This window comes from Myotis daubentonii, chromosome 9 (assembly GCF_963259705.1).
Source record: "Myotis daubentonii chromosome 9, mMyoDau2.1, whole genome shotgun sequence".
Classification (NCBI taxonomy): domain Eukaryota; kingdom Metazoa; phylum Chordata; class Mammalia; order Chiroptera; family Vespertilionidae; genus Myotis; species Myotis daubentonii.
Window position 1 is genome coordinate 42,954,478 of NC_081848.1, and position 24,735 is coordinate 42,979,212.

Sequence of the window (24,735 nt, forward strand, 5' to 3'; positions counted from 1 at the left end):
AGAAGGTGATAAGAGAATTTTTTAGCAAAATATTTTCCAAGCATGGTTTGGATTAGAGTCTAAGATTTCTACATTTGCAATATGATACCAAAAAAAAAAAATCTGTTGCAATAGCAATAACCTTGATCATCAGGAAAATATTAAATTAGATTCACTATTTTCTATTTGTTATGCAGGAAAGTGTGCAATGTTTTTGAGAAAAAAATAATGCAGAATATTTTTCACACATACCCCAACACACATATATATACACACACACGTTTCCTTCCTCCGAAAAGCAAACTGTATAATGGCTAAACCTTTGGGCTCTGAGTCAGACAAAACTGTGAATACTAACAGTATTTAATTCAAGGGTTAATGTAAGGAGTAGGCGAGCTTGTTCAAAAAAGGTGCCTGCCTCAGAATAAACAGTCAATATTCAGTAGCTACTAACTTCTGTTTGTGTAAAGTGCTTGGGTGAGTTTATACTGATACCCCTAATTCTAATCCAATACCACAAGGTTCATTTTAGCATTTTCTTTTCCTTATTTATAACTTCTTCCTCCAAAAAAGGAAAACCCAGCTCTCATTATCTATGATTTAGTAATTTGTTTAAAAATGTGTGTTGTTTTGTTTTTCAGGGAAGTGTTTTCTTCAGAAGCCTACAGAATGACCTCTGACTCTACTCCAGAGGTGGGTAACCACAGAAACTGCATTCATTGATCCTTCACTTTCTGCCTTCTCCTAAACCCCACTCCAATATCCCCTAGTCACCTCATTTTAAACTAAATGAAGCTGGAGTTCTTTGTCCCCCAACCCAAGTGCTAGAAGCTCAGGGCCAAGGTAGGGTAACTGAAACTTGATATAAATTCCTGCTTCCTGTGTAGACCAAAAGGAAGTCACCCTGAGTTGAAGATCTTTTAAAATGTTAACAATGTGATCTAGGGGTTTTTGAATTGGTTATTGAAGATCTAGAATCTACTCTGAGTCCTGGCTGATTCTAATAGTTATTCCCATACTTCCCACTCAGCCAGACAGGGTCATTTAACCTCTCAGTATTCCCTACCAAATGCTGACAGTGATTTAACCCTGCCTTGCACCCTTTATGGATGTTATTTGTGAAAATCAAATGAGAGGATCAATGGGTCTGTACTTTGAAAATTATGTGGTACTAAGTAAACTGAAGGACCCCTGGAATGTGTCTTCAGCACATTATTACTGGTGATTTTTACCTAAATACTCAGATGCACTATCTTGACTCACCTGGTAGTGGTAGCTCAAAGACCACTCTTGCTGCTCTGACCAACCCTAAATTGGCAGGCAGAAGTATTCTAAGAATACAGGGAAAGTGAGGCTGGTATAGTGAATAGAGTGGCTAACAAGACAGGATATCTTGGGAATCTCTTAAAATAGGGAGGTCAAAATGCTTTGGCTATTAAATAATTTTAAAATATGTATTCATTTATTCAACAGCTATTTGCTGAGTGTCTTACAAAGGGATGGAGAAATGAGAAATTCCATCCCTGTCCTCAAGAAGTTTAGAGTAAGGGCCCTGGCCAGTATTTCTCAGTGGTTGGAGTGTCAGCCCGCGTTTGGAAGGGAGGAGGGTTAGATTCCCCGTCAAAGGTTAGAGGCACATATCTGGTTTTGGGTTTGATCCCCAGCCCTAGTAAGCGCACATGCCAGAGGCAACCAATCTATGTGTTCTCTCTCACGTTGATTTCTCTCTCTTTCTCTCTCTGTTTCTCTCTCTCTCTTCCCCCTTCCTTTCACTCTCACTAATAATCCATGGAAAAAATATCCTTGGGTCAGGATTAACAAAACAAAACAAAACAAAACAAAAGTTTAGAGTAGGGAATCCAGTGCACCCCTAGAGTAGGTAGTATGATAGTCACAATTTCTTGAAGACCTACTGTGAGCAAGGGATGGTGGTGGTCTACCTATTATCTCATTTAACATAGGTCTAACATGTTTTCTCATTTAATACATGCAACTGTCTTGAAGGTAGGTATTATCTTTGATAATAATGAGGAAATCAACAATCAGAAAGGTAAAGAAATTTGTCCAAAATCACACATGTAGTAAATGCAAGAGTCAAAATTGAAATCCAGGGCTGCCTGTACTCTAAATCTCATATTCATCCCCCCCCCCCACGCTAATAAGGTAAGAGTAATCCATTCACTGACGGAATATTTATTGAGAACCTTTTTGTTCCAGCCATTGTTCTGGATGGAGTGATATGAATGAAAAAACAAAGTCCCTGTATCATGGATAAAGACAATAGAACAAATACATAGTATTTAGTACATCAGCTGGTAGATGCTGTGGAAAAAAATTAGGATAAGAAGGATAGGGGGAAGGGGATTACTATTTTATTTTATTATATTTTTAATTAATTATTTTAAATTTTGGAATGCTTCATGAATTTGCGCGTCATCCTTGAGTAGGGGCCATGCTAATCTTCTCTGTATCGTTCCAATTGTAGTATATGTGCTGCCCAAGCGAGCACAGGGATTGCTATTTTATTTTTTACAGAGAGAAGGGAGAGGGATAGAGAGTTAGAAACATTGATGAGAGAGAAACATCAATCAGCTGCCTCCTGCATACCCCCCACTGGGGATGTGCCTGCAACCAAGATACCTGTCCTTGACCTGAATCGAACCTGGGACCCTTGAGTCTGCAGGTTGACGCTCTATCCACTGAGCCAAATGAGTCAGGGCAGGGATTGCTATTTTAAACAGAATCCTTAGGGAAGGCTCTGATAATATGAGGTTTGGGTGGAGATCCACAGGAAGTGCCCGAGTAAGAGAAAAGACTGGCAAGACGAGCTTCCACCTTTGCCTGCCTGTGAGTTCAGTCTGAAAAAAGAGGGCCAGGATGCACAGGAGGTGTTTATGGAGAGGATTAGGCTCAGAATCAGAATACTTGAGCTTTATTTAATTTATTGACAAATTATTTCACTTTCGAGCCTAAATCCCCTTCCCTGTAGGTGGAAATAATCCTCGCTCCAGCTCGCGCACGCAGCTGCCAAAAGAATAAAATGTGATAGCCATGTGAAAGCCCGTTAACAAATAACACAACTGAGAAAGCAAGACTAGGTGCCAACTTTTCAACCGAAAGGAAGTCTGTGTAGGAATATACTAACAGGAATTCCTAGTTCAAGTGGACCCATCACCCTAGACATCTTTTTGAAAAGCTATCTCAAAAATAGACTAAAGTAAATAAGCATAAAAAGTGTCTGCAGAAGATCCCTGTTTAAGTTACACTACTCAGAAGTTGAATTATGTGTTTGAATTATACTCTGGGATTCGCATCTTAATCCCACGCCCCACCTAGGTATTTGCTTTTTTACCACGCCCCCCGCCAGAACTCCATTTCCCAGCATGCCCCGGGCTCCTGTAAATCGGCAGTCATTGTGACGCAAGTTCCACAGCTTTCTGGGAATTGTAGTCTATTCGTCCTCCAGTTGCGGAAAGCTCTCGTAGAGCTGTGGACTACCACTCCCGTGAGGTAGTGCGGAATTCCACCCTGTTCGCGGCGTCTTCGAACGCGCCGCGGCAGCCATGTTGGACGTGGCCAGCACAGGGGCCGGCACCAGGGGGTTATCCAAGCAGCTGTCACGATGCTGGGGGCCCTGGTGTTAAGGAGAACAGCGCTGGCGCCGCGGCTCCTCCTCCATCTGCTTAGGTCTCCATCACTCGGGAGCCACCGAGGTCCCTCCGGCCGGAGTGTGACCACCGGGGGCTGCGGGGAGCCGCAGTGGCTAAGGGCGGCCATCGGGGGGCGTCCTGGAACATCGCTGGCCTCGCTCACCCGAAGAGGGGCAGCCACCGGGGGGCGCCAGGGAAGACGCACGGAGACCCAGTGCCTCGCAGCCGCCACATGGGGACGCCTTCCTGGCCCCGAAGACACACTCCCCGGACAGAACTGCTGGAATGGGGTCCCCACCAGAGGCAGACTGGGCATGTGGGCCCTGGCCACGGCGCTGGTGGTTCACTGTTACAGCAAGAGCCCGTCCAACAAGGGTGATTATCGGGACAATCTGGGGTCCAGGAAGGGAGAGGCGGGAGGAGTGTCTTGACTGTCTTTGGAGGGTGGGAGTTGCTTATAGCTTTAGAGCAGCGGAGTCTCAGTCCTGGAGGGACCCAGACATTGTCACGGGGGTAGAGTTTGCACTGGGAGAGCTCGGTGCCTCCGAGTTGCATCATTTCCAGCGTAGTGCCGCCTCCCTTCTTGGGGCATCACTTTGTCCATCTGTATAAAGGGAGCATCGGACTAAACCTCTAAAATTAGAGCATGGTCATTTAATTCTCGAATATTCTGCCTGGCCCGATTCCTCTTTTAAGAGGTCTCGGGGAAACTGCGGTGTGTTTTGAGGGCAACCGCTAAATGGTTTAGAGAGGTTTACCCCCTCAGATGGCCTAAGAAGGGGAAAAGACTTGGTTTCAATGGCCAGCTTTGCCACCGCTCATCGCTTGCACCTCTCTGGCTTCAGTTTCCCCACTTATACAGCGAAAGGTTACTTCTCAGTACTTTTACAGTGTTGTCATTTTCTCTGTCTTGGCGTTCAGCAGCCTGGGTCTGTCCATCAGGGTTTTGCTATGCCTGGTCTCAGGCATGAAGAGAGCTTGCCATGTGGGCCAGTTGGCAGGAGAAGGAAGACTAGGAAGTTGGCTCTGTAGGGACCCAAAGCAACCATGGGGGCTGGCTGACCCCGGTGGGCATCTCACCTGGGTGCGTGGAGCTAAGCAGGTACTGGGAGAGCGGGCAAAGAGCCAGACATGAGTCCAACCACTCAGGGTCTCAGTTGTTCCTCACCGGGGAGCCTGAGGCAGGGTGTCCATGGATTACATGCATTCCCAGCTCTGAGACTGGAGTAAGGGGGGGCTGTCCCGACATCTGTTTACTCAGCAGCTGTAAAGGCAAGGCCTTGGACTGGGAGTAAGCACAGCTGGGGCCTTGTTTTGGTTCTCCCTCTAACTCCCATTGTGACTTTGGGCTCTTGCTCCTCCTCTCTGGTCCTCTGTTTCTTCACCCGACAGTATGAGGATGCTGACGTAGAGCTCTAAGGGCTCTTCTAGCTTAGGCATGCTATGATTCTATCACTTTCCGCAATTTTTTGGATACTCTCAGTGTATCTAGTTTTGGGCACAAAATTAGTTAAGGAGACATTGCAGGCAGTGAGGCTTGTGGGTCTGGTGAGTGGTCTGACTATATGTAGTTGGGGGATCAGAGGACCAACAGAGTCAGGAAAGCTTTCCTGGAAGATTGGAGATCCCTGGAGGATGGGGAATTTGAATTTGCATTCTGACGGCTGAGGCAACAGATGAAAATGTCTCACTGTGACCTCCATGAGGTTTTTTCAGGTTGATACCAGCTCCTTTCTTTAATACCTTTACATTGTCCACCATAGTATTGGAACTTAGTAGGTACTCAGTAAGTGTGTCTTGAGTTGGGTTGTATTCCATGCAGAAGCTTCAGGGAACAAGGATGTGGGAGTCGCACATTAGCATGGTGTGTGCAGGAGCTGGCAGAGTGGCCAGCCTGGCTGGAGAACAGGGGGTCTTTAGGGTGAAGTGAGAGCAGATGGAGTGGGGCCTGCATGTCATGCAGGATGGTTTGGAATGTCTCCTTAGGCCTTGGAGAGCCACGAGCTCAGGGAATGTCCTGAGACCAGTATGTTTAGAAGTATTAGGGGGAGGTGTCCCAAGTCTTGCCTTTTAGAAGTGCTTGGGGGCTCTAGACTGGACTTTGTGGCATGTGAACCCCAGCAAGGAAACCAGAGTCCACTTACCAAAAGAGATAATGACCAAAACCACGATCATTTCCAACCATCTGACTTACTGGCTACCCTGTCCCCTGACTTGGAGTTGTAAACTCAGGCCCTCAGTGCAGTGTGATAGAAACTGTACCCTGTAGGAGCCAGGAGGCCTGGGTTCTAATTTCGGCTCATTCTTCTTTTCCTCTGTGACTGCAGAAGCCAATTCTTTCTGCAGAGGGAGGGAAGAGAAAATATAGCCATCTCTGAAGAAGGCTTGTTTCCGTTCCAGCTGGGGGCTGCCTGGGCATGTGCTTAGGGAAGATAACCAGGAAAGACCTGGCCCTGTAGTCTGTGGTTGGTGGGTGGAGGCACTAATGTCTGAACCACAGAACTGGTTTACATGTGCTCGTTCAGGTGGCTATATTATCTTTGGTGTACGGATAAGGAAACTGAGGCTCAGGAGGTTAGCTGAGTTGGCCAAGTGGTACGACAAGTAAATGGCAGAGGTGTGGTGGGAGCCCATGTCTGTGTATGTCCAGATCCCGTTTTCTCCCCTGCTCCAGTGCCTCTTCTTGTTGCAGTGGGTCAGTCTCTTGGCTGGACTGAGAACTCTCTGAGGCAGGACTGGGCCTGAGTTCGTCCCGTGTTCAATAATGGATCTCAGAACCAGGCTGGGCACAGAGGACTCCCCAGGCACTTGGTATTTGAAAAAAAGAAAGAAAGAAAGTGCTTCTGTTGTCTTTTGAGATTTGTTTCCAGCTAAACAAGTTTTCTTTGTGGCCACAAGGTGGTGCCAGCAGCCTGCAGGCTGCCCAGGGGAGGCCAGCTTAGCTTTTCTGCTAGGTAATTCCTCAAGATCTGAACCCTGTGCTTTGGGTCTCGCTTTGGTGGGCTTGGCACTGGGGAGTGTGCAGATTTTCCAACCATCATTTCATTTTCTCAGCATCCTGTGAGGCTGGCAGGGCAAGGGTTTTATTGCCTCTGCTTTACAGTCAGGGAGGCTGGGGTCGAGAGGGAAAGAGGCTGCCACAGCACATGGTGAGTAGGGGGCAGAGTGTGTAGAAGCCAGGCTTCCCGACTCCTGGTTGGCGCTCTCTCTGCTCTCAGAAGGGCCCACACTCCTTCCTGCTCCTCCCCATCCTGACCCTCCCTCTGGATGTGTGACCTATGACATCAAGATTCAAAACTAGGCTAAGAAATGAGTTAGAGAGAAAGTGGGCAAGGTAGGGGAATGACTGATAATGATAATCATGTAAAACAGAGAGCTTGATAGCTACTAGTAGAGGGGAGTGAAGGAATTCGCACAGTGAGCATTTATCATTCACTGGCAGCACTTGTGCTAGCCCTGTCCTGGGATCACCTGTGTGATGAGAGGAGGTAAGAGTTTGGCTCTGTTCCAAAGACTGAGAAACAGCGATCAGGCTATCAATCCCCAGAAGGAAAGTAGGGGAGGGCGGGGGTAAGGGGAAGAGATCAACCGAAGGACTTGTATACATGTATATAAGCCAAACCAATGGACATGGACAACAGGGGGATGGGAGCATGAGTGTGTGGGGCGGCGGGGGGGAGGTTGGGGGTTAATGGGGGGGATGAGGACACATTTGTAATACCTTAACTAATAATAAAAAAAATAAAAATAAAAATAAAAAAATAAGAGTTTGGCTGTGTAATAGATGTGGAAGACAAGTTAACATGTGGGCATGGGCTGATTAGCCTTTTCTTTACCTACAGGCATACCTTGTTTTATTGCACTCACTTTATTGTGCTTCAGATAGGTGTTCATTACAAAAAAATAGTACGGCTCACTTTATTGCGATGTGTGCTTTACTGCTGTGGTCTAGAACGGAACTCATAATATTTCTGAGGTATGCCTCTATCTTGGCATCATTTCTCTTGTTAAAGCCCATGTTTCTGAAGTGCTTCTACTTTCACTGTTTTACTGGGCCCTCTAAGCTGACCTGAGGAGTAGGTCTGACCAGCGCCCTGTCTCTCTACAGATGCAGCCCTGATGGAAGCTGCTCGAGCCAACAATGTTCAAGAAGTCAGCAGGTGAGTGTCAAACCCCAGGCCTGTTCTCCCCCACAGAAGATGGCTGCCTTGGAGGAATCTCACACTAAGCTGGGAATTAAATTCTGTAGTCACAGAGTCACTTGGGCTTCCTTTTGGAGCTCTGTTTCCTTTCTTCTGACCCCAAACGCTCCTGAATCCTTCTACTGTTTTGTTCTTCACGGGGCATTGTTTGTAGTCCCCTTTGCATCCTATGGGTTCTTCACTGCATCTTCTACAGTAATTTGTTCTTGTTTCTTTGTAGAACTGGCCAGGTGTTAGTGCTTGTTGCCTTAATGGGGTGCAGGTGGGCACCCATGGAGAGGCTTGGGGATTTGGGAAGAAGCTGGAAGATACCTTTCTGACACGTTTTCTGGGGCTAGAAAAGCCTGGGGTGCACATGATGGGCCTCTGCTCTTGGGCTGATTGCGTTTCTCCAGTCTCCCTGCTCAGCTGGGCCCCTAATGACCACTGGCCTGTTAGATCTGAGGCTTGTTCTTGGGCAGGGGCAGGACTCAACTTAGAGATCAGCCTGGTACCAGGAGCAGGGCAGAGTCTGTGTCCAGGATGGATGCTCAGATTGGGCCAGCATAGGGCATCAGTATGAGACTAGGGGGCAGGGGTTTTATTCTTGATGAAACTAGTGGCACTCACTGGACCTAATCTTGGCCACCCCCCCCCCCCCTTTGCATAGAATTATTTGGCCATAGGACACTCTCCCTTCCATACTGCCAAGTCCACATTTTAGACAGGAAGTCTGGTTCTTGGGGTGGCTAGCCCTGCACCCAGTTCCACATACTCTTCATGTCCTTCCCCACTCCAGCTGCCTGAACATACGAGAAAGTCTTGAAAGGCAGCTACAGCCCCCACCAAGACTTACTGCTTTGATTCCCTTTCATTTTATCTGCAGCATTATTGATTCTCAAGGGTGCTTTTGAGTATTAATGTTCAAGGCTTAGTTTTTAATAAACCACTTTTGGAAGTATGGGCTGGGAGTTGTTCCGTAGCTTAATAAATATGATAGAGCAATAGTTTAATAAACATGCAATGATGCATCTTAAAAACTGAGCACAGATGTCAGCTTGTTGTTATAAGAGCCATTCATAACTGCAGGCTGTGCGTGGCATCTTCATTCCCCCAGAAACAGATGAGCCTCGCTTCCTTCTGCAGTACCAGGGAGGGGTGGGTGTGGGACTGGCCAAGCCCCCCCTCTCAGGCTTGTGCTGACCCTGGAATCACCTGTTGGTAACTGCTAAGGGCTGCCAGGCTTCTGCTTCTCTCTGGCAACCCACTGTAGGCAGCGCGATTGCAGAGCAGCTATGCTGTGACTCCACCTTTCTGCCATCAGCCAGGCAGGCTGAGTTTGCCCTATCGCATTGAGCCCCCATGTGTTGATTATTTTAGCTCTTTCAACATTTTTCTAAAACAATCACCTGCCCAAAGAAAAGAAAAAGTGATGGGATTTATGGTGCATGTGTGATTCAGCAACATTCATTCTTGTCTTTGTGGATTTGGCCTTTAGGGACCTTTCATGTGTGTTTCCAGTCTCTAGCCTGCTTTTCCCCTGCCTCCTCTTGCCCATCTCTCTTGGTTGTGATGACTCAGAATCTTTCTTCACCATTTGTGTGGAACCCTGCCCTTCAGCATGAGAGTCTCCCTCTCGCTCTCCCCCCTCCTTCCCAGAAGCAAAGAGCAGGGGACAAACTGAGCAAAGGCAGGGGAAGAAGATGCTGGCTGGCTGCTGGCCTGGTGTAATGCTGCTGCTACTCTGGTGGTGTTTGTGCAAAGTTGCAGGGTTGGGAAAGAGGGAGATGATTTGAGAGAAGCTGGAATGCCCACGAAGGAGTTTCGAATTTTTTTTTTTAAATATATTTTATTGATTGTTTTACAGAGAGGAAGGAAGGGGGATAGAGAGTTAGAAACATCGATGAGAGAGAAACATCTATCAGCTGCCTCCTGCACACCTCCTACTGGGGATGTGCCCGCAACCAAGGTACATGCCCTTGACTGGAATCGAACCTGGGACCCTTGAGTCCGCAGGCCGACGCTCTATCCACTGAGCCAAACCGGTTATGGCGTGTTTCGAATTTTTATCTTATGATCACTGGGGAGACATGGGAAGTTTTGAGCAGGGAAATTGCCCAGTTAGGGTCATTCAGAAGGGTGAAGGGTAAATTGAATTGGGCAAGGGCTAAAAGCAGATCTGTTAAAAGGCTGTTTTAGTAAGATAAATTCAAGGTGATGAAGGCCTGAATTAGGACATTCTTCTCCTTCTAACCCCAAGCAGTTCCTGCATATGAATGAATGAGTGGACCTTTGCTAGGCACTAGAGATGGGTATGTGTGTGACCCTGGCCCTGGTTTCAAGGAAACAGACATGTAACCTACCAATTACAGTTATTCCTGCTAATAGAGCTAAGCCTAGAGGTGAGGGTGAGCGTCAGATCATCCTTGCTGGAAGGAAACTTTCTTGAATTCTTACAGCAGGTCTTTATTCAACTTTTCTATGACCTAGACTTTGCATAGGTGCTTCACACTACTCTTAATTTCTTCCTCTGCCTGTCCTAGCCTTAGCTTTGCCCAACAGACCTGCCTATAGCAGGATAGAGTCATTCTCAATTAAAAACCAAAAACTTACACAGTTTATGCATGGTTGGGTCACCATATGTATGATCAGTGTGGTCAGTGATACAGTATTTGGAATAAAACTCAGATCTGGTGGACAATATTGCCCTCTACCCTTCTTTCCCCCTTGACCTCTCTGTGGCTCTGTGCTGTGTGTGTTTCTGCCTTAATGTTCCCTTACCATCCCCAGACCCAGAGCCTTGGGAGAGCTCTGGATAATGAAGGGCAATAGCCTGAGGCTCTTCTGCTCAGGAGGAAGGTGCTTCATTCTCTTCTTAAGGGCATTCGAGAAGCTATAGATCTTGGACCCTCGGCCCTCCCTACTTTCTGTTCCTCATCCTCTGCTTAAACCTAGCCTTCTAGGTTCAGCTCAAGTGCTGCGTTCCTTGTGAGACCTTCCTTGACTCCTCTCAACTGGGTATGATCACCGCTTCCTTTGCCCCACACCTCCTGGGCTGGGAGAAAATGAGTGTCATCTAGGAAAGGATGTGCCAGCGTGTAGGAGAGAATCCTTTTCTAGAAGCGAAGTTGGAAGTTAGGTGAGAGAAGTAGGGCTGAATGTCAGGAAAACCAGCGAGGTTCGCATGCCGACTTAATTAGGAACAGGTCAGGAATCCTCATAGAGTTTGAGATGATGAAGCCAAGAGCTCTGGATAGATGCCCTGACCTGCAGGTACTATTGACCTGCTTTATGTGGAGCTAGGTAAATGTGTGTGGTTTGGGCTTGCCTGGCTAACGGGACCCGGCAGTATCTGCCACTTGCCATGCTCTGTTCTTTATATTAATAAGTTTGCAAGCCAGCCTTCACCTTAAGCCACTGTATGTGTGCCTCCCCATGGCAGGGGCAGTTAGTTCCCGTATTCTCTAACACAGCAGAACTCAGGGAAAGTTGCTTTTTACTGACTTTTCTGAAACAGGCAGCCCAGAGTCTAATTTCCATACTCCCATTGGCTATATCAGAGGGAGGCTGGATCCTTCCTCTTCCCTTCTCTCTTCCTTTCTTCCTTCTCCAGGGGCACTTAAACCTTGTGTATTCAGCTCTTCAGAAGTGAAAACCGGTCCTGGATCCTGTTTCACCTGTCAGCAGCATGAGCAGGTGGCCTGTTCCTGGGCTCAGCCTAAACCTGAGCCTGGCTTCTAGACTGAGGAACTATTCACCCGAAACCAGGGCACAGGGTAGACTGAAGGCACATCTGTCCAGGCTCAGGCTGAGCCATGTGAGGAGCTATCAGGGCTGGGAGAAGTGAGGCCTCCTGTTCTTCCTCTTCGAAAGGAGATCACATTTCTTTCAGAACAAACTTGGGTGAAAGACAACACCCCTGCCCATTTCCCTTCTCCCGGCAGGGAGCTGGGCCTCTGCTGAGTCCTTAACTCGGGTGTTTGTCAGCCCCAAAATTTTCATTTTATTATTTATTTAAAAATATATATATATTTTATTGATAGTATTATAGATGTCTCCCTTTTCCTCCCATTTACCCCTTCCTGAGCCCCAATATTTTCTAATGAAGAAGCCTGATGGTATAAAACCTGGACTTCAAACTGTCTGCCCTTTCTCTCCAGGATTTATTTGTTCATTTGACAAAATTTACTGAGCACTGGTCATGCTGGGTCATATGCTTGACACGCGACAACTGACCAGCCATGACTCCTGTCCTTGAAGGAGACTAGGAAAGACTATAACAACATAGTATCGTCAGTGCTGAAAGACAGGAGGCCAGACCATGCCCCTGACCAATCTGGGGGACCAGAGAAAGCGTCCTAGAGGAAATGGCACCTAATTAGAGTCTTAAAATATCAGTTGGGCTTAATAAATAGAAAAGGGAATGCATTCCAGGCAAAGGGGTCAGCATGAGTGGCATCACCAAGGTAAGAAACAGCCTAGGAGGTTGTGTGATGGAGAGGGGGAAATTACATACTGTTGCTGGATCACATTCTAGCCTAGGAGGGACCTGGTCCTGGAGGGCATTGTCCATTTGTCCCACAGTTGCTCATCTGTCTAGCCTGCCCCTGTGCCTAGCCCTAAATTGAATTTGTGTCGATGGCAATAAAATGAGGAAGGAGAAGCAATCCCTTCCCTGGAGGAGCTCACTAACCCCCTTCCTAGGTGAGGAGGGAGCATCTGAGTAAAAAATTGAGAACCAGTAATACAAGGCACACATTGCCTAACTTCTATGAGCCTAAATAATTAAATAACATGGAAGATGATAATGCCTATAATGCATAGAACTGTAGTGTTTATTATTAATAATAAAATTATTATTTCAACCAATATTTATGAGTGCTTATTAGGAGCTAGACATTAGGCTGAGTGCTGGAGATATAGTAGTGAACAAGATTGGTTCAGTCCCTGCCCTCTTGGTACTTACAGTCTAACTGAGAGCTAGATGACTGATTATGCAGTTATAATATGTATTTCAAAATTAGTACAATTTGTCTTTTCAATAAGTGGTGCTGGGACAACTGGATATCAATGTACAAAAAAATGCAATTGGAGCCCTACCTCACCCATACACAAAAGTTAACTCAAAATGGATCATAGACCTAAATGTAAGAGCTAAGAGTATAAAACGCTTAGAAGAAAACATAGGAATAGATAAGTTGGACTTCATTCAAATTAAAAACTTCTGTGTTCAAAGGGTATCTTCAAGAAAATGAAGACTCTTCTATAGAATGGGAGACAATATTTGCAAATCATATATCTGATAAGAGATTTGTTTCCAGAATATATAAAAAATGCTTAAAATTCAATAATAAAAAAGATAATCCAATTTAAAAATGGACAAAGGATCTGATTAGACATTTCTCCAAAGAAGATATTCAAATGACAAATAAGCATGTGAAAAGATGTTCAACATCATTAGTCATTAGGGAAATGCTAACTAAAACCACTTCATTCCTGTTTATGATGGTTATAATCAGAAAGACAGGTAATAGCAAGTGTATGAGGATGTGGAGAAATTGGAACCTTCATATATTGCTGGTGGGAGTGTGAAATGGTGTTGACTGCTTTAGAATTCAGTTGGTGTTTCCCCAAAATGTTAAACATAGAGTTACCTTATGACACAACAAGTCTGCTTCTAGTACACCAGTATATACCAGTACTTGTATATTAATGTTCATAGCAGCATTATTTTTTAGCTGCATTATTCATACCTAGAGGCCCGATGCGTGAAATTCGTGCATGGGTAGGGTCCCTAGGCCTGGCTGGTGATCAGAGCCGATCTGTGGGGTGACTGGCAGGGCGATTGCCGGGGCAGGGCCTGCTGGCACCTGCCTTGGCCAGCCTGGGGCCTGTGGGCTAGGGGCAGCTCCTGCATTGAGCATCTGCCCCCCGGTGGTCAGTGTGCATCATACCGACCGGTCATTCCAGCGGTCGTTCTGCTGTTTGGTCAATTTGCATATTAGGCGATTATTATATAGGATAGCCCAAAGAGGGAAATAATTCCAAAGTCCATTAACGAATGGATAAATAAAAAACATGATATAGCTGTTCAGTGGAGTAATTATTCATCAATGCTAAGGAATAAAGCACTGATATATGCTACAATATGACTGAACTTTAAAGGCATGACGCTAAGTGAAAGAAGCCAGGCACAAAAGACCACATATTATATTATTCAATTTATATAAAATACCCAGATAGACAATCCATAGAGACACAAAATAGGTTAGTGATTGAAGGGACTGGAGAGGTTGTGTTTGGGAGGGACCATACCACATTGGTTCTGTAAGCCATGTTAATGATGTTTAGTTTTATTTTTACTAACAGCAGTGGGTAACCATTGAAGAATTTTAAGCCGGTGTGTGTGTGTGTGTGAGAGAGAGAGAGAGAGAGAGAGAGAGAGAGAGAGAGAGAGGGAGAGAAAGACATGGTGACATGATTTAGATCTGTAATTTTATTTATTTTTAATTTCATTTTTCTATTACAGTTTACATTTGATATTATTTTGTATTTGTTTCAGGGGTACAGCATGGTGGTTAGTTAATCATACTTTACAAAGTATCCTCCACCCCCCAATATTTCTAGTATCCACCTGGCACCATACATAGTTTATTACAATATTATTGGCTATATTCCCTATGCTGTACTTTAGATCCCATGACTATTGTTACTACCAATTTGTACTTAATTCCTTCATGTTTGCCATCGAGTCCCCTAAGCCCCCACTCCTCTGGCAAACATTAGTCTGTTCTCTGTATCTATGAGTCTGTTTCTGTTTTGATTGTTCGTTTATAAGAGAAATGTCAGAGCTTTTACTGCCTATGTTTTCTTCTAGGAGTTTTATGATTTTGGGTCTTACATTTAAGTCTTTAATCCATTAAGTCTTTAGATTCCACACATAAGTGAAATCATATGGCATTTGGCTTCTCTGACTGACTTATCTCAGCATAATACCCGCTAGGTCCATCCATGCTATCACAAATGGTAAGATTTCATTCTTTTTTAATGGCCAGGTAATATTCCATTGTATATATGTACCACAGCTTTTTAATCTACTTGTCTGTTGATGGGCACTTGGATTGCTTCCATATCTTGGCTATTGTAAATAACACTGCGATGGACATAGGGGTGTATATATTCTTTCCAGTTAATGTTTTGGGTTTCTTTGGATGTATAGCCAGAAGTAGAATTGCTGGATCATAAGGCAGTTCCATTTTTAATTTTTGAGGACCTTCCATACTATTTTTATAGTGGCTGCACCAATCTGCATTCCCACCTACAGTGTACAAGCTTTCCCTTTTCTTCTCATCCTTGCTAACACTTGTTTGTTGATTTATTGATGATAGCCATTCTGACTGTTGTGAAGTGATAATTGCATATCTTAGTGACATTGAACATCTTTTCATATATCTATTGGTCAGCTGCCTGTCCTCTTTGAAAAAATGTCTATTCAGGTCCTCTGCCCATTTTTAATTGGATTGTTTAGGGGTTTTTTTTGCTGTTGAGTTGAATAAGTTCTTCAATTTGGATATTAACTCCTTGTCAGATGTATTATTGACGAATATATTCTTCCATTCAGTGGGTTGTCTTTTCATTTTATTGATGTTTTCCTTTGCTGTGCAAAACTTTTTAGTTGGATGTATTTCCATTTTGTTTATTTTTTTTCTTTGTTTCCCTTGCCTGAGGAGCGATATATCAGAAAAAAATATTGTTAAGAGAAATGTCAGAGCTTTTACTGCCTATGTTTTCTTCTAGGAGTTTTATGATTTTGAGTCTTACATTTAAGTCTTTAATCCATTTTGAGTTTATTCTTATATACAGTGTAAGATGGTGGTCTGGTTTAATTTTTGCATGTATCTGTCCAATTTTCCCAACACCATTTGTTGAATAGACCCCATTGTATGTTCTTGCCTCCTTTGTCAAATATTAATTGACCAAATAGGCATGGGTTTATTTCTGGGCTCTCTATTCTGTTTCATTGATCTATATGTCTGTTTTTATGCCAGTACCATGCAGTTTTGATTACTATGGCCTTGTAGTATAGTTTAATATCAGGTAGCATGATACCGCCAACTTTATTCTTTCTCAAGATTGCTTTGGCTATTTGGGATCTTTTGTGGTTCCATATAAATTTCAGGATTATTTGTTCTAGTTCTTTGAAATATGCCATTGGTATTTTGGTAGGAATTGTGTTGAATCTATAGATTGCTATGGGTAGAATGGACTTTTTAATTATGTTAATTCTTCCTATCCATGAGTATGGTATATAGTTCCATTTATTTGTGTCTTCTTCAATTTCTTCAGTATCTTGTAATTTCTGAGTACGGGTCACTTACCTCCTTGGTTAAACTTATTCTTAGGTGGTGGTGGTTGTTTTTTTTATGCAATTGTAAATAGGATTGTTTTCTTAATTTCCCTTTCTGATAGTTCATTGTTGCTGTATAAAAATCAATAGATTTCCAAATACTTATTTTGTATCCTGCAACTTTACTGAATTCATCTATCAGTCCTAGTAGTTTTTGGTGTTATCTTTAGGGTTCTTTATATATAGTATCGTGTTATTTGCATATAATGACAGTTTTACTTCTTCCTTTTCAATTTGGATGCCTTTTTTTTTTCTTTTTCTTTTTCTTTGTTTTAATCCTCAGGATCCAAGGATATTTTTTCCATTGATTTTTAGAGAGTCGAAGGGGAGGGGGGGCATGTCGGAGAGAAACATCAGTGTGAGAGAGACACATCCTCCCACACACACCCCAACAAGGCTGGGGTTGAATCCACAACCTAGGTGCATGCCTTTGACCAGGAATCAAACCTGTGACCCTATGGTGCACAGGCCGACACTTAACCACTGAGCAACACTGGCCAGGCCTTTTTGTTTTTTCTTTTTCTTGTCTGATTTCTGTGGCTAGAACTTCCAATACTGTGTTGAGTAAGAGTGGTGGAAGTGGACATCCCTGTCTTGTTCCTGATCTTAAGGGAAACACTTTTAGTCTTTGCCCATTGGGTATGATGCTAACTGTGGGTTTGTCATATGTGGCCTTTATTATGTTGAGGTATGTTCTCGGTATTCCCACTTTGTTGATAATTTTATCATAAATGAGTGCTAGATTTTATCAAGTGCTTTTTCTGCATCTGTGGATTTGATCATATGATTTTTCTTCATTTTGTTTATGTGTTATATGACGTTAATTGATTTGCAGATACTGTACCAACCTGCATTCCAAGAATAAATCCCACTTGATCGCATTTGATCTTTTTAATGTGTTGCTGGATTTGGTTTGCTAATATTTTACTGAGGAGTTTTGCGTTTGTGTTCAACAGGGATATTGCCTTATAATTTTCTTTGTAGTGTCTTCATTTGGTTTTGGAATTAGGATAATGCTGGCCTTGTAAAATGAGCTTGGGAGTCTTCCCTCCTCTTCAACTTTTTTGAATAGTTTGAGAAGGATTGGTGTTAGTTCTTTGAATGTAGGAGCCATCCAGTCTAAGACTTTTATTTGTTTGGAGTTTTTTGTTTTGTAACTGCTTTGATTTCATTGGTTGTAATTGGCCTGTTCACATTTTCTGACTCTTCCTGATTCACTGTTGGAAGATTGTATGTTTCTAGGACTTGATCCACATCTCCCAGGTTGTTCAAATTGTTGGGATATAGTTGTTCATAATTTATTTTATTATTATTATTTTTAATCCTCACCCAAGGATATTTTTTCCATTGATTTCTAGAGAGAGTGTAAGGGCCGGGCGGGGGGGGGGGGGGGGGAGAAAAACATCAACATGAGAGAGACACATTGATTGGTTGCCTCCTACACGAGCCCCTACAGGGGCTGGGGAACCTGCAACCGAGGTAGGTGCCCTTGACCAGGAATCGTACCTGAGACCCTTCCATCTGCGGCTGATGCTCTAACCACTAGAGTGATATTTTTAAATAATATTTTGTATTTCTGTGGTGTCAGTTTTTAACTTTCATTTCTGATTTTATTTACTTGAATCCTCTCTCTTTTTTTCTTGATAAGTGTGGTTAAAGGTTTATCAGTCTTGATTATTTTTTCACAGAATCAGCTCTTGGTTTCATTAATCTTTTGTATATTTTTAGACTGTTTCTCTTTTTTAGAACTTATTGGGGCGACACTGGTTATCAACATTATACAGGTTTCAGGTGCACAATTCTACAACATATCATCTGTACACTGTATTGTGTATTCACCACCCCCAGTAAATTCTCTGTCCATCATCATAGACTCTATTTCTTTTCTTTCTGCTCTTATCTTTATTTCCTTCCTTCTGCTCACTTTGGACTTTGTTTGTTGTTCTTTTTCTAGATTCTTTAGGTATAAGGTTAGATTGTTTATTGAGATATTACTTGTTTCTTGAGGAAGGCCTGTAATGCTATGAATTTCCCCCCTAGGATTGCTTTTGCTTGTCCCATAGAATTTGGGTCATTGTATTTTCATTTTCATTTGTCTCAAGATATCTTTTGATTTCTTCCTTGATCTCATTGTTAACCCATTGATTACTTAGTAACATGTTATTTAACCTCCAGGTGTTGGTGTGTTTTTCATTGTTGTTGTTTTTTATAACCGATTTCTAGTTTCATACCATCATGGTTAGAAAAGATGCTTGATATAATTTTAATCTTCTCAAATTTATTGGGACTTGTTTTATGTCCTAAATGTGGTTTACCCTAGAAAATGCTCCAGGTGCGCTTGGAAAGAATGTGTATTCTGCTGTTTTGGAGTGAAAATATCAATTTTATCTATCTGGTCTAGTGTGTCATTTAAGGCTGCTGTTTCCTTGTTGATTTTCTGTCTGGAAGTAGATCTGTAATTTTAAAAGGTCATTCTGGTTGCTCCATGGAGAAGAGAACAAGACATGGTGACATGATCTAGGTCTGTAATTTTAAAAGATCACTCTGGTTGCTCCATGGAGAAAAGATTGATAGAGAGCTGTGGTAGGTGCAGAAAGACTGGAGTAGTACAGACTGGAGAGGATGATGGCAGGTGGTGACTTGGATTAAGATGTCAGTAGCAGAAATTGAGAAAGTAAGCTAGAGAGGACTTAGTGATGGGTTAGAACACTGTCAGGGCCTGCTACATAGTAGGTACTCAATATGAATGTTGACTGCATGAATAGCATTGGATATGATTGATTAGGGAGAAGAAGGTTTTGAGAATGAATTTCCGTTATCTGGCTTGATCAGCTACCCAGATGCTATTGCCATTTACTGAGATGAAGATGTTGGAGGCAGACTGGGTTGGGGGAAGAATATTTTGAGTTCAGTTTTGAACATGCTGAATTTAATATGTCAGTGAGATATTCAAATGGAGATGTCAACTAGGCAGTTGAATGTATGGGTCTTTTTTACTTTTCTCGCTATACATACCATGCTGCTTCTCAAAATCTCCATCAGTTTTAGAGTTTTTGTTTTTTAAATATGTTTTTATGTAAGAGATTTCAGCAAGAGAAGGGAGGGGGAGGGAGGGAGGGAGGGAGGGAGGGAGGGAGGGACAGACACACCGATGAGAGAGAAACATTAGACATCGATCGGCTGCCTCCTGCATACCCTCTACTGGAATCAAGCCCACAATTTTGGCAGGAGCCCTGATCAGGAATTGAACCAGTGACTTCCTGGTGGGTGGGACGACATTCAGCCATCTGAGCCACACTTGCTGGGCTAGAGATTGTTTTGATTTCTGGTTTGATGATTTTAGAAACTAAAGGACTTCATACCAGCTCAAACTTGTTTACTAGATGCCTTTGGAAAAAAGTCTGATTTGGTTTGTAGTTCAGGAAAGAAAAAAGGGTTGGGTTTTGTTGAAGGCTAAAACACATTTATTTTAGATTTGCAATAATGGCTTGGTTTGGTACTTGTCCCCCGATGCCTCAGCTTGGGGCTTGAGGCACTTGCTGTCCATGTGCCAGGATTAAGGTGTCCTGAATGTGCTTAGTTACGGCATAGGTAAATGTTCTGCACATTGATCCAGGGATTTTATCTAATTAACAAAAACCCTGGCTGCTAAATACATTTGGCTGTCTCGGGACCTTAGAGAGGCTGTCTGTTTATCGATTGTTGTATCATTTTGGTGGAATGGGAAGATATTAATGATGGCATCAGAGCAACCAAAACATCCAGTTTTCTTAACCATTAAATATGTAAATGTGTCCTTGTGGGTTGCAGTAGATTGAAACAAAAGCTGTATCTTAGATCAGCCATTTTCAACCTTTTTCATCTCATGGCACACATAAAGTAATTATTAAAATTCTGCAGCACACCAAAAGTATATTTTTGCCTTTCTGACAAAATACAATTTTGATTCATTCACACTAGACAGCTATTGTTGTGTTGGCTATTGTCATTTTTTTATTTGACAGTCAAAGGGAAAAGAGGTCAGTGCTCCTGACTATATAGTCAGGTATTGCTGGATTCCTAAGTTGGTTAGGGAGTTGTCCCAATATACCAAGGTTGCTGGTTCTATCTCTGGTCAGAGCACATATAAGAATCAACCAATGAATGCATAAATAAGTAGAACAACAAATCTGTGTTTCTCTTTCTCCCTTACTCTTTCTCTCTAAAATCAGTAAATAAATTTTTTAAATATTCTTGCAGCACAGCAGTTGAAAATTGCTGTCCTAGACCAAAGGTCAGGGCCTCTCTGGCATCACTCTTATAATTTGGTCCTTGTCTTGAGAGTCTTCTAAGATCATCACACCATTTTCTGAATGCTAGGGTGTAACCCACACAGGCTTTTTGAATGCTGGGATGCTGGAAGGCAGCATAATGTTACAGAAAGAATACAAGATTTTCAGGATTAGAAGACCTGGGTTCCACTTCTGACACAGTTACTAACTGGACCTATGCCCCTTAATAAGTCATGGAACCTCCCTTTTTGAGTCTTAGTTTTCAAATCTTATTAACGGGGTTCCCACTGAGAATTTTGAAATAGAGTTCCTAATGTTAAGCTCTGCAGAGAAAACTGAGTTCATGTAAAGGATTCAGATCACACACTGAATTGCCAGGGCTTGCTCAAGTGGGCCTTCACCAGACAGACAGTTCTGCACTGTGGCCCAGGGCCTTGCACCTTGTCCATGGTCCCTGCTCGCTTGCTCCCTGGTGAAGGAAGGCAAATGGGGGAGATGGGGTTAGCAGTTTTTTCTGAACTTGATGGATAGGTGAGCTGTGGAAGCAGCCAGTCAACTGCCCAGAAACCCAGGAGAGTCATGTGATTGATTGGCCATGTCCAGGAGCAGAGAACAGTGGGGCCTACTGGGTAGTTTTGGGGAGAGGAGACATGTCTCTGAAGTGGAGCCCAGCCCTGAGATTGAGCCTCTAGTTGACCCTACTGCTTCTTGACTGTGTGGCTTTGGACTAGTGGTTCCTTAACTTTCTCAGAGATCTCCACTATGAAGTATCTTTTTTTTTTTTAATCCTCATCGGAGGATATGTTTATTTATTCTTTTTTAAAGAGGGAGAGGAAGGGAAAGAGAAAGAGAGAGCAGAACATCAATGTGAGGAAGAAACATATGCGTCCCAACCAGGGATTGAACCTGCTACCTAGGTATGTGCCCTAACTGGGAATGGAACCCACTACTTTTTGGTGTGTGGATGACACTCTAACCAACCAAAAGTTTACCAGTTTGATTCCCTCTCAGGACACATACTCAGGTTGTGGGCTCAATCCCACGTAGGGAGCATGTAGGAAGCAGCCAATTGCTGTTTATAACTCTCACATGAATGTTTCTCCCTCTCTCTTCCTCTCTCTAAAAAGCAATAAAAATGTATTTGAAAGAGAAAACAGTTGTCAATATAAGAAATGTCCATACCTGTAAGAATTCTTATGAGCTTATTTGAACCAAACTGATGACAGTTGCCAGGAAACAAAATCACAACAGATTGGGAAAATGTCAGTTTTACCATTTATTTTATACATCAGAATCAAAGGGGAAGACATAAGAGGGTTATGAAATTCATTGGTGATAAATTAGGGAGGCAGGAGAAAGCAAAGAGGTGGGATCTCTGGGATTGGATGAAAAGTAAAATGAATAGACACATACTTCTTTTACATAGGTGGGTAAAGGATACTTAACAGTTAACACCATAACAATAAGAATAAGGGGCTTTGTGGTCTCTTGCTCTGATGGAATATGGTGCCCTGAGGGGTCTGGAAAAAGGAAGTTACTCTGACATTCCAAAGGTATGTTATTATAAATGCAAAAAAGACTGTAGCTGATTTTAGTTAAGGTAAAGGTTGACCTTTGTCAAGAAAGATACAAGCCTAGGACAGAACTCCCTGCTATGACTTGCTTAAGTGAGAAAGTTTTCTTTTCAGACCATCCTTTGTGGGTACTTTCGGTCTCTGAGTTTGTTAGGCCACCATGCAGGCCTCCCTGAACTTGTCCAGTTTAATATGTGGCAGCTTTTTCATCCATAGTCAGGCTAATGTGGTAATGGGCTTACAACATTCAGTTTAGCTGCTTGCTTCACAGTTCCTGTCTGCCCCTGTCCTGTTTGAAAAGCCTTCTCTGAAAACCTCACTTTTGAACTTTGAGACTCTTCTGCATCCTGTTTCCTTCCCTCTCCTCCTTTCTGAGCAAGGGTTCCAGTTCTTCTAAGTAAGACAGTAAGTGGTTCTTTCCTTGTGACTTTGTCCGTGGGTCTGCCCAATAGGCTTTTATATCACTGGCAGGAGTCCTGGTGGTAAGGACTTTGGAGTTTAAGAAAACAAGATGTGAATCCCAGCCATGCTATTTGCTAGCACCATGACCTTGGGAAAGCTCCTAACCTCTTTAAACCTTAGAGTCTTCATCTGCAAAGTGGGATGATGACTGATGTATCTCACACCATTGCGGTGAGTATTAAATGAGAAGATTACATTTTAAAAACCACTGAGTGCCCTAACCGGTTTGGCTCAGTGGATGGAGCGTTGGCCTGTGGACTGAAGGGTCCCGGGTTCGATTCCGGTCAAGGGCGTGTACCTTGGTTGCGGGCACATCCCCAGTGGAAGGTGTTTAGGAGGCAGCTGATCGATGTTTCTCTCTCATCAATGTTTCTAGCTCTCTATTCCTCTCCCTTCCTCTCTGTAAAAAATCAATAAAATATATATATATATATATATTTTAAAAAAACCACTGAGTGCTGTACCTAGCACATATCTAATGCTCAGTACATCGTAGATATTGCTATTGAGTGTTGTTAATTATATAAGGTTTTGGCCCCCTATTAGCAAAGTAAATTAAGGTAATGGAGAGAATTTTCTGAATAGTCAATTTTTACTCTCCACATTTTCTTAAACTCTTATTATGGGCATTCAGAGATCCCCAGACTGATGAACCACATGGTAAATGTACACCGAGTGGCCAGATTATTATGACCACCCCATCAGTACTTCGTTGGGCCACCTTTTGCCTTCAATACTGCAGCGATTCTTCTTGGCATTGACTCCATGAGATGTTGAAAGGTGATGCGAGGAATCTGACACCATGCCTGATGAATAGCACTGTCCAGTTCTGTGAAATTTGGTGGTTGTGGAACCAGCTGCCTGATGGCTCTTTTTTTGTTTTTGTTTTTTAAATATATTTTATTGATTTTTTACAGAGAGGAAGGGAGAGAGATAGAGAGTTAGAAACATCGATGAGAGAGAAACATCGATCAGCTGCCTCCTGCACATCTCCTACTGGGGATGTGCCCGCAACCCAGGTACATGCCCTTGACTGGAATCGAACCTGGGACCCTTGAGTCCGCAGACCGACGCTCTATCCACTGAGCCAAACCGGTTCCGGCCTGATGGCTCTTCTAACTTCGTTCCACAAATGCTCAATTGGATTGAAATCTGGTGATTGTGGGGGCCACCTGAGCAAGGTATAGTCTCCCTCATGTTCTTGAAACCACTCCTGCACAATATGAGCACTGTGGCATAGCGCATTGTCTTGTTGGAAGAAGCCATCTCCATTGGGATATGCCATCAACATGATAGGATGAACCTGATCTGCCACGATACTAAGGTATGTTGTGCTATTCAGACATTGTTCCACACGAATTAAAGGGCCCAAATCATGCCAGGAAAACATGCCCCAAACCATAACACTGCCCCCACCAGCTTGAAGGGTTGTACTCATGCGTGTTGGGTGCATGCTTTCATGCTGTTTCCGCCAAATTCTCACTCTGACATCTGCATGATGCAACTGGAAACATGATTCACCGGACCACATGATTTTTTTCCAATGCTCGACTGTCCAATCCTTGTGCTCCTGTGCAAATTGGAGATGTTTTATCTTGGTAACTGAAGAAAGCAAAGGTGTTCGAACAGGCCTTCAGCTTCCATATCCCAGATGCAGTGTACGGCTAATTTGCCTACAAACGTCAGGTGGTCATAATAATCTGGCCACTCAGTGTATATTAAAGTGAAGCAAACAAAACACAAGCCTATTACGCTTAGTTTTATTTTTTTAAGAATCCACATATATCCAGAATTTTATTTAATGTTTATTAAAGTTTTGTATATTATTTTATATATATATTACTAGGGGCCCGGTGCACGAAATTCATGCACTGGGTGTGTGGGGGGGGGAGTGTCCCTCAGCCCAGCCTGCCCCCTCTCACATACTGGGAGCCCTCAGGCGTTGACCCCCATCACCCTCCAATCGCAGGATCGGCCCCTTGCCCAGGCCTGACGCCTCTGGCCTAGGCGTCCGGCCCGGGCAGCGGGGACCCACAGCTGCAGCGGCCCCACGATCGTGGGCTTCGCTTTAGGCCCAGGCAAGGGGCCCCTAGCTCCTGGGACTGCCAGCTTCGACCGTGCCCAGGTCCCATCGCTGGCTCCACCCCTACTTCCTGCTATCACTGGCCAGGGTGGCAAAGGCACCTGATTCTCCGATCATGGGGCCGCCTT

The 24,735-nt window shown here is 43.5% G+C and overlaps 1 protein-coding gene, 1 long non-coding RNA gene and 1 other non-coding gene across 5 annotated transcripts in view; 2 read left to right on the plus strand and 1 right to left on the minus strand.

Moving 5' to 3' along the window:
* The window catches only part of LOC132240839 (uncharacterized), a 31,577-nt gene extending 29,925 nt beyond the window's left edge, over positions 1 to 1,652 (plus strand). Inside the window, exons 3-4 of the long non-coding RNA XR_009454413.1 lie at positions 621 to 672; positions 1,453 to 1,652. This is a non-coding gene — a long non-coding RNA (uncharacterized LOC132240839). The remainder of the gene's footprint in view (positions 1 to 620; positions 673 to 1,452) is intronic.
* A 729-nt stretch (positions 1,653 to 2,381) lies between these two features.
* LOC132242363 (U6 spliceosomal RNA) lies at positions 2,382 to 2,488 on the minus strand. The gene has a single exon (XR_009454568.1). It is a non-coding gene; the product is annotated as a U6 spliceosomal RNA (small nuclear RNA).
* A 1,031-nt stretch (positions 2,489 to 3,519) lies between these two features.
* CLPB (ClpB family mitochondrial disaggregase) overlaps positions 3,520 to 24,735 on the plus strand; it is a 165,643-nt gene continuing 144,427 nt past the window's right edge. For 2 of the 3 annotated variants that reach the window (XM_059708558.1, XM_059708557.1), the window contains exons 1-2: positions 3,520 to 4,004; positions 7,738 to 7,789. In XM_059708558.1, the coding sequence (XP_059564541.1) occupies positions 3,602 to 4,004; positions 7,738 to 7,789 (455 nt within the window). In that variant the 5' untranslated portion in view covers positions 3,520 to 3,601. The remainder of the gene's footprint in view (positions 4,005 to 7,737; positions 7,790 to 24,735) is intronic. The other variant, XM_059708556.1, reaches the window with a different exon arrangement.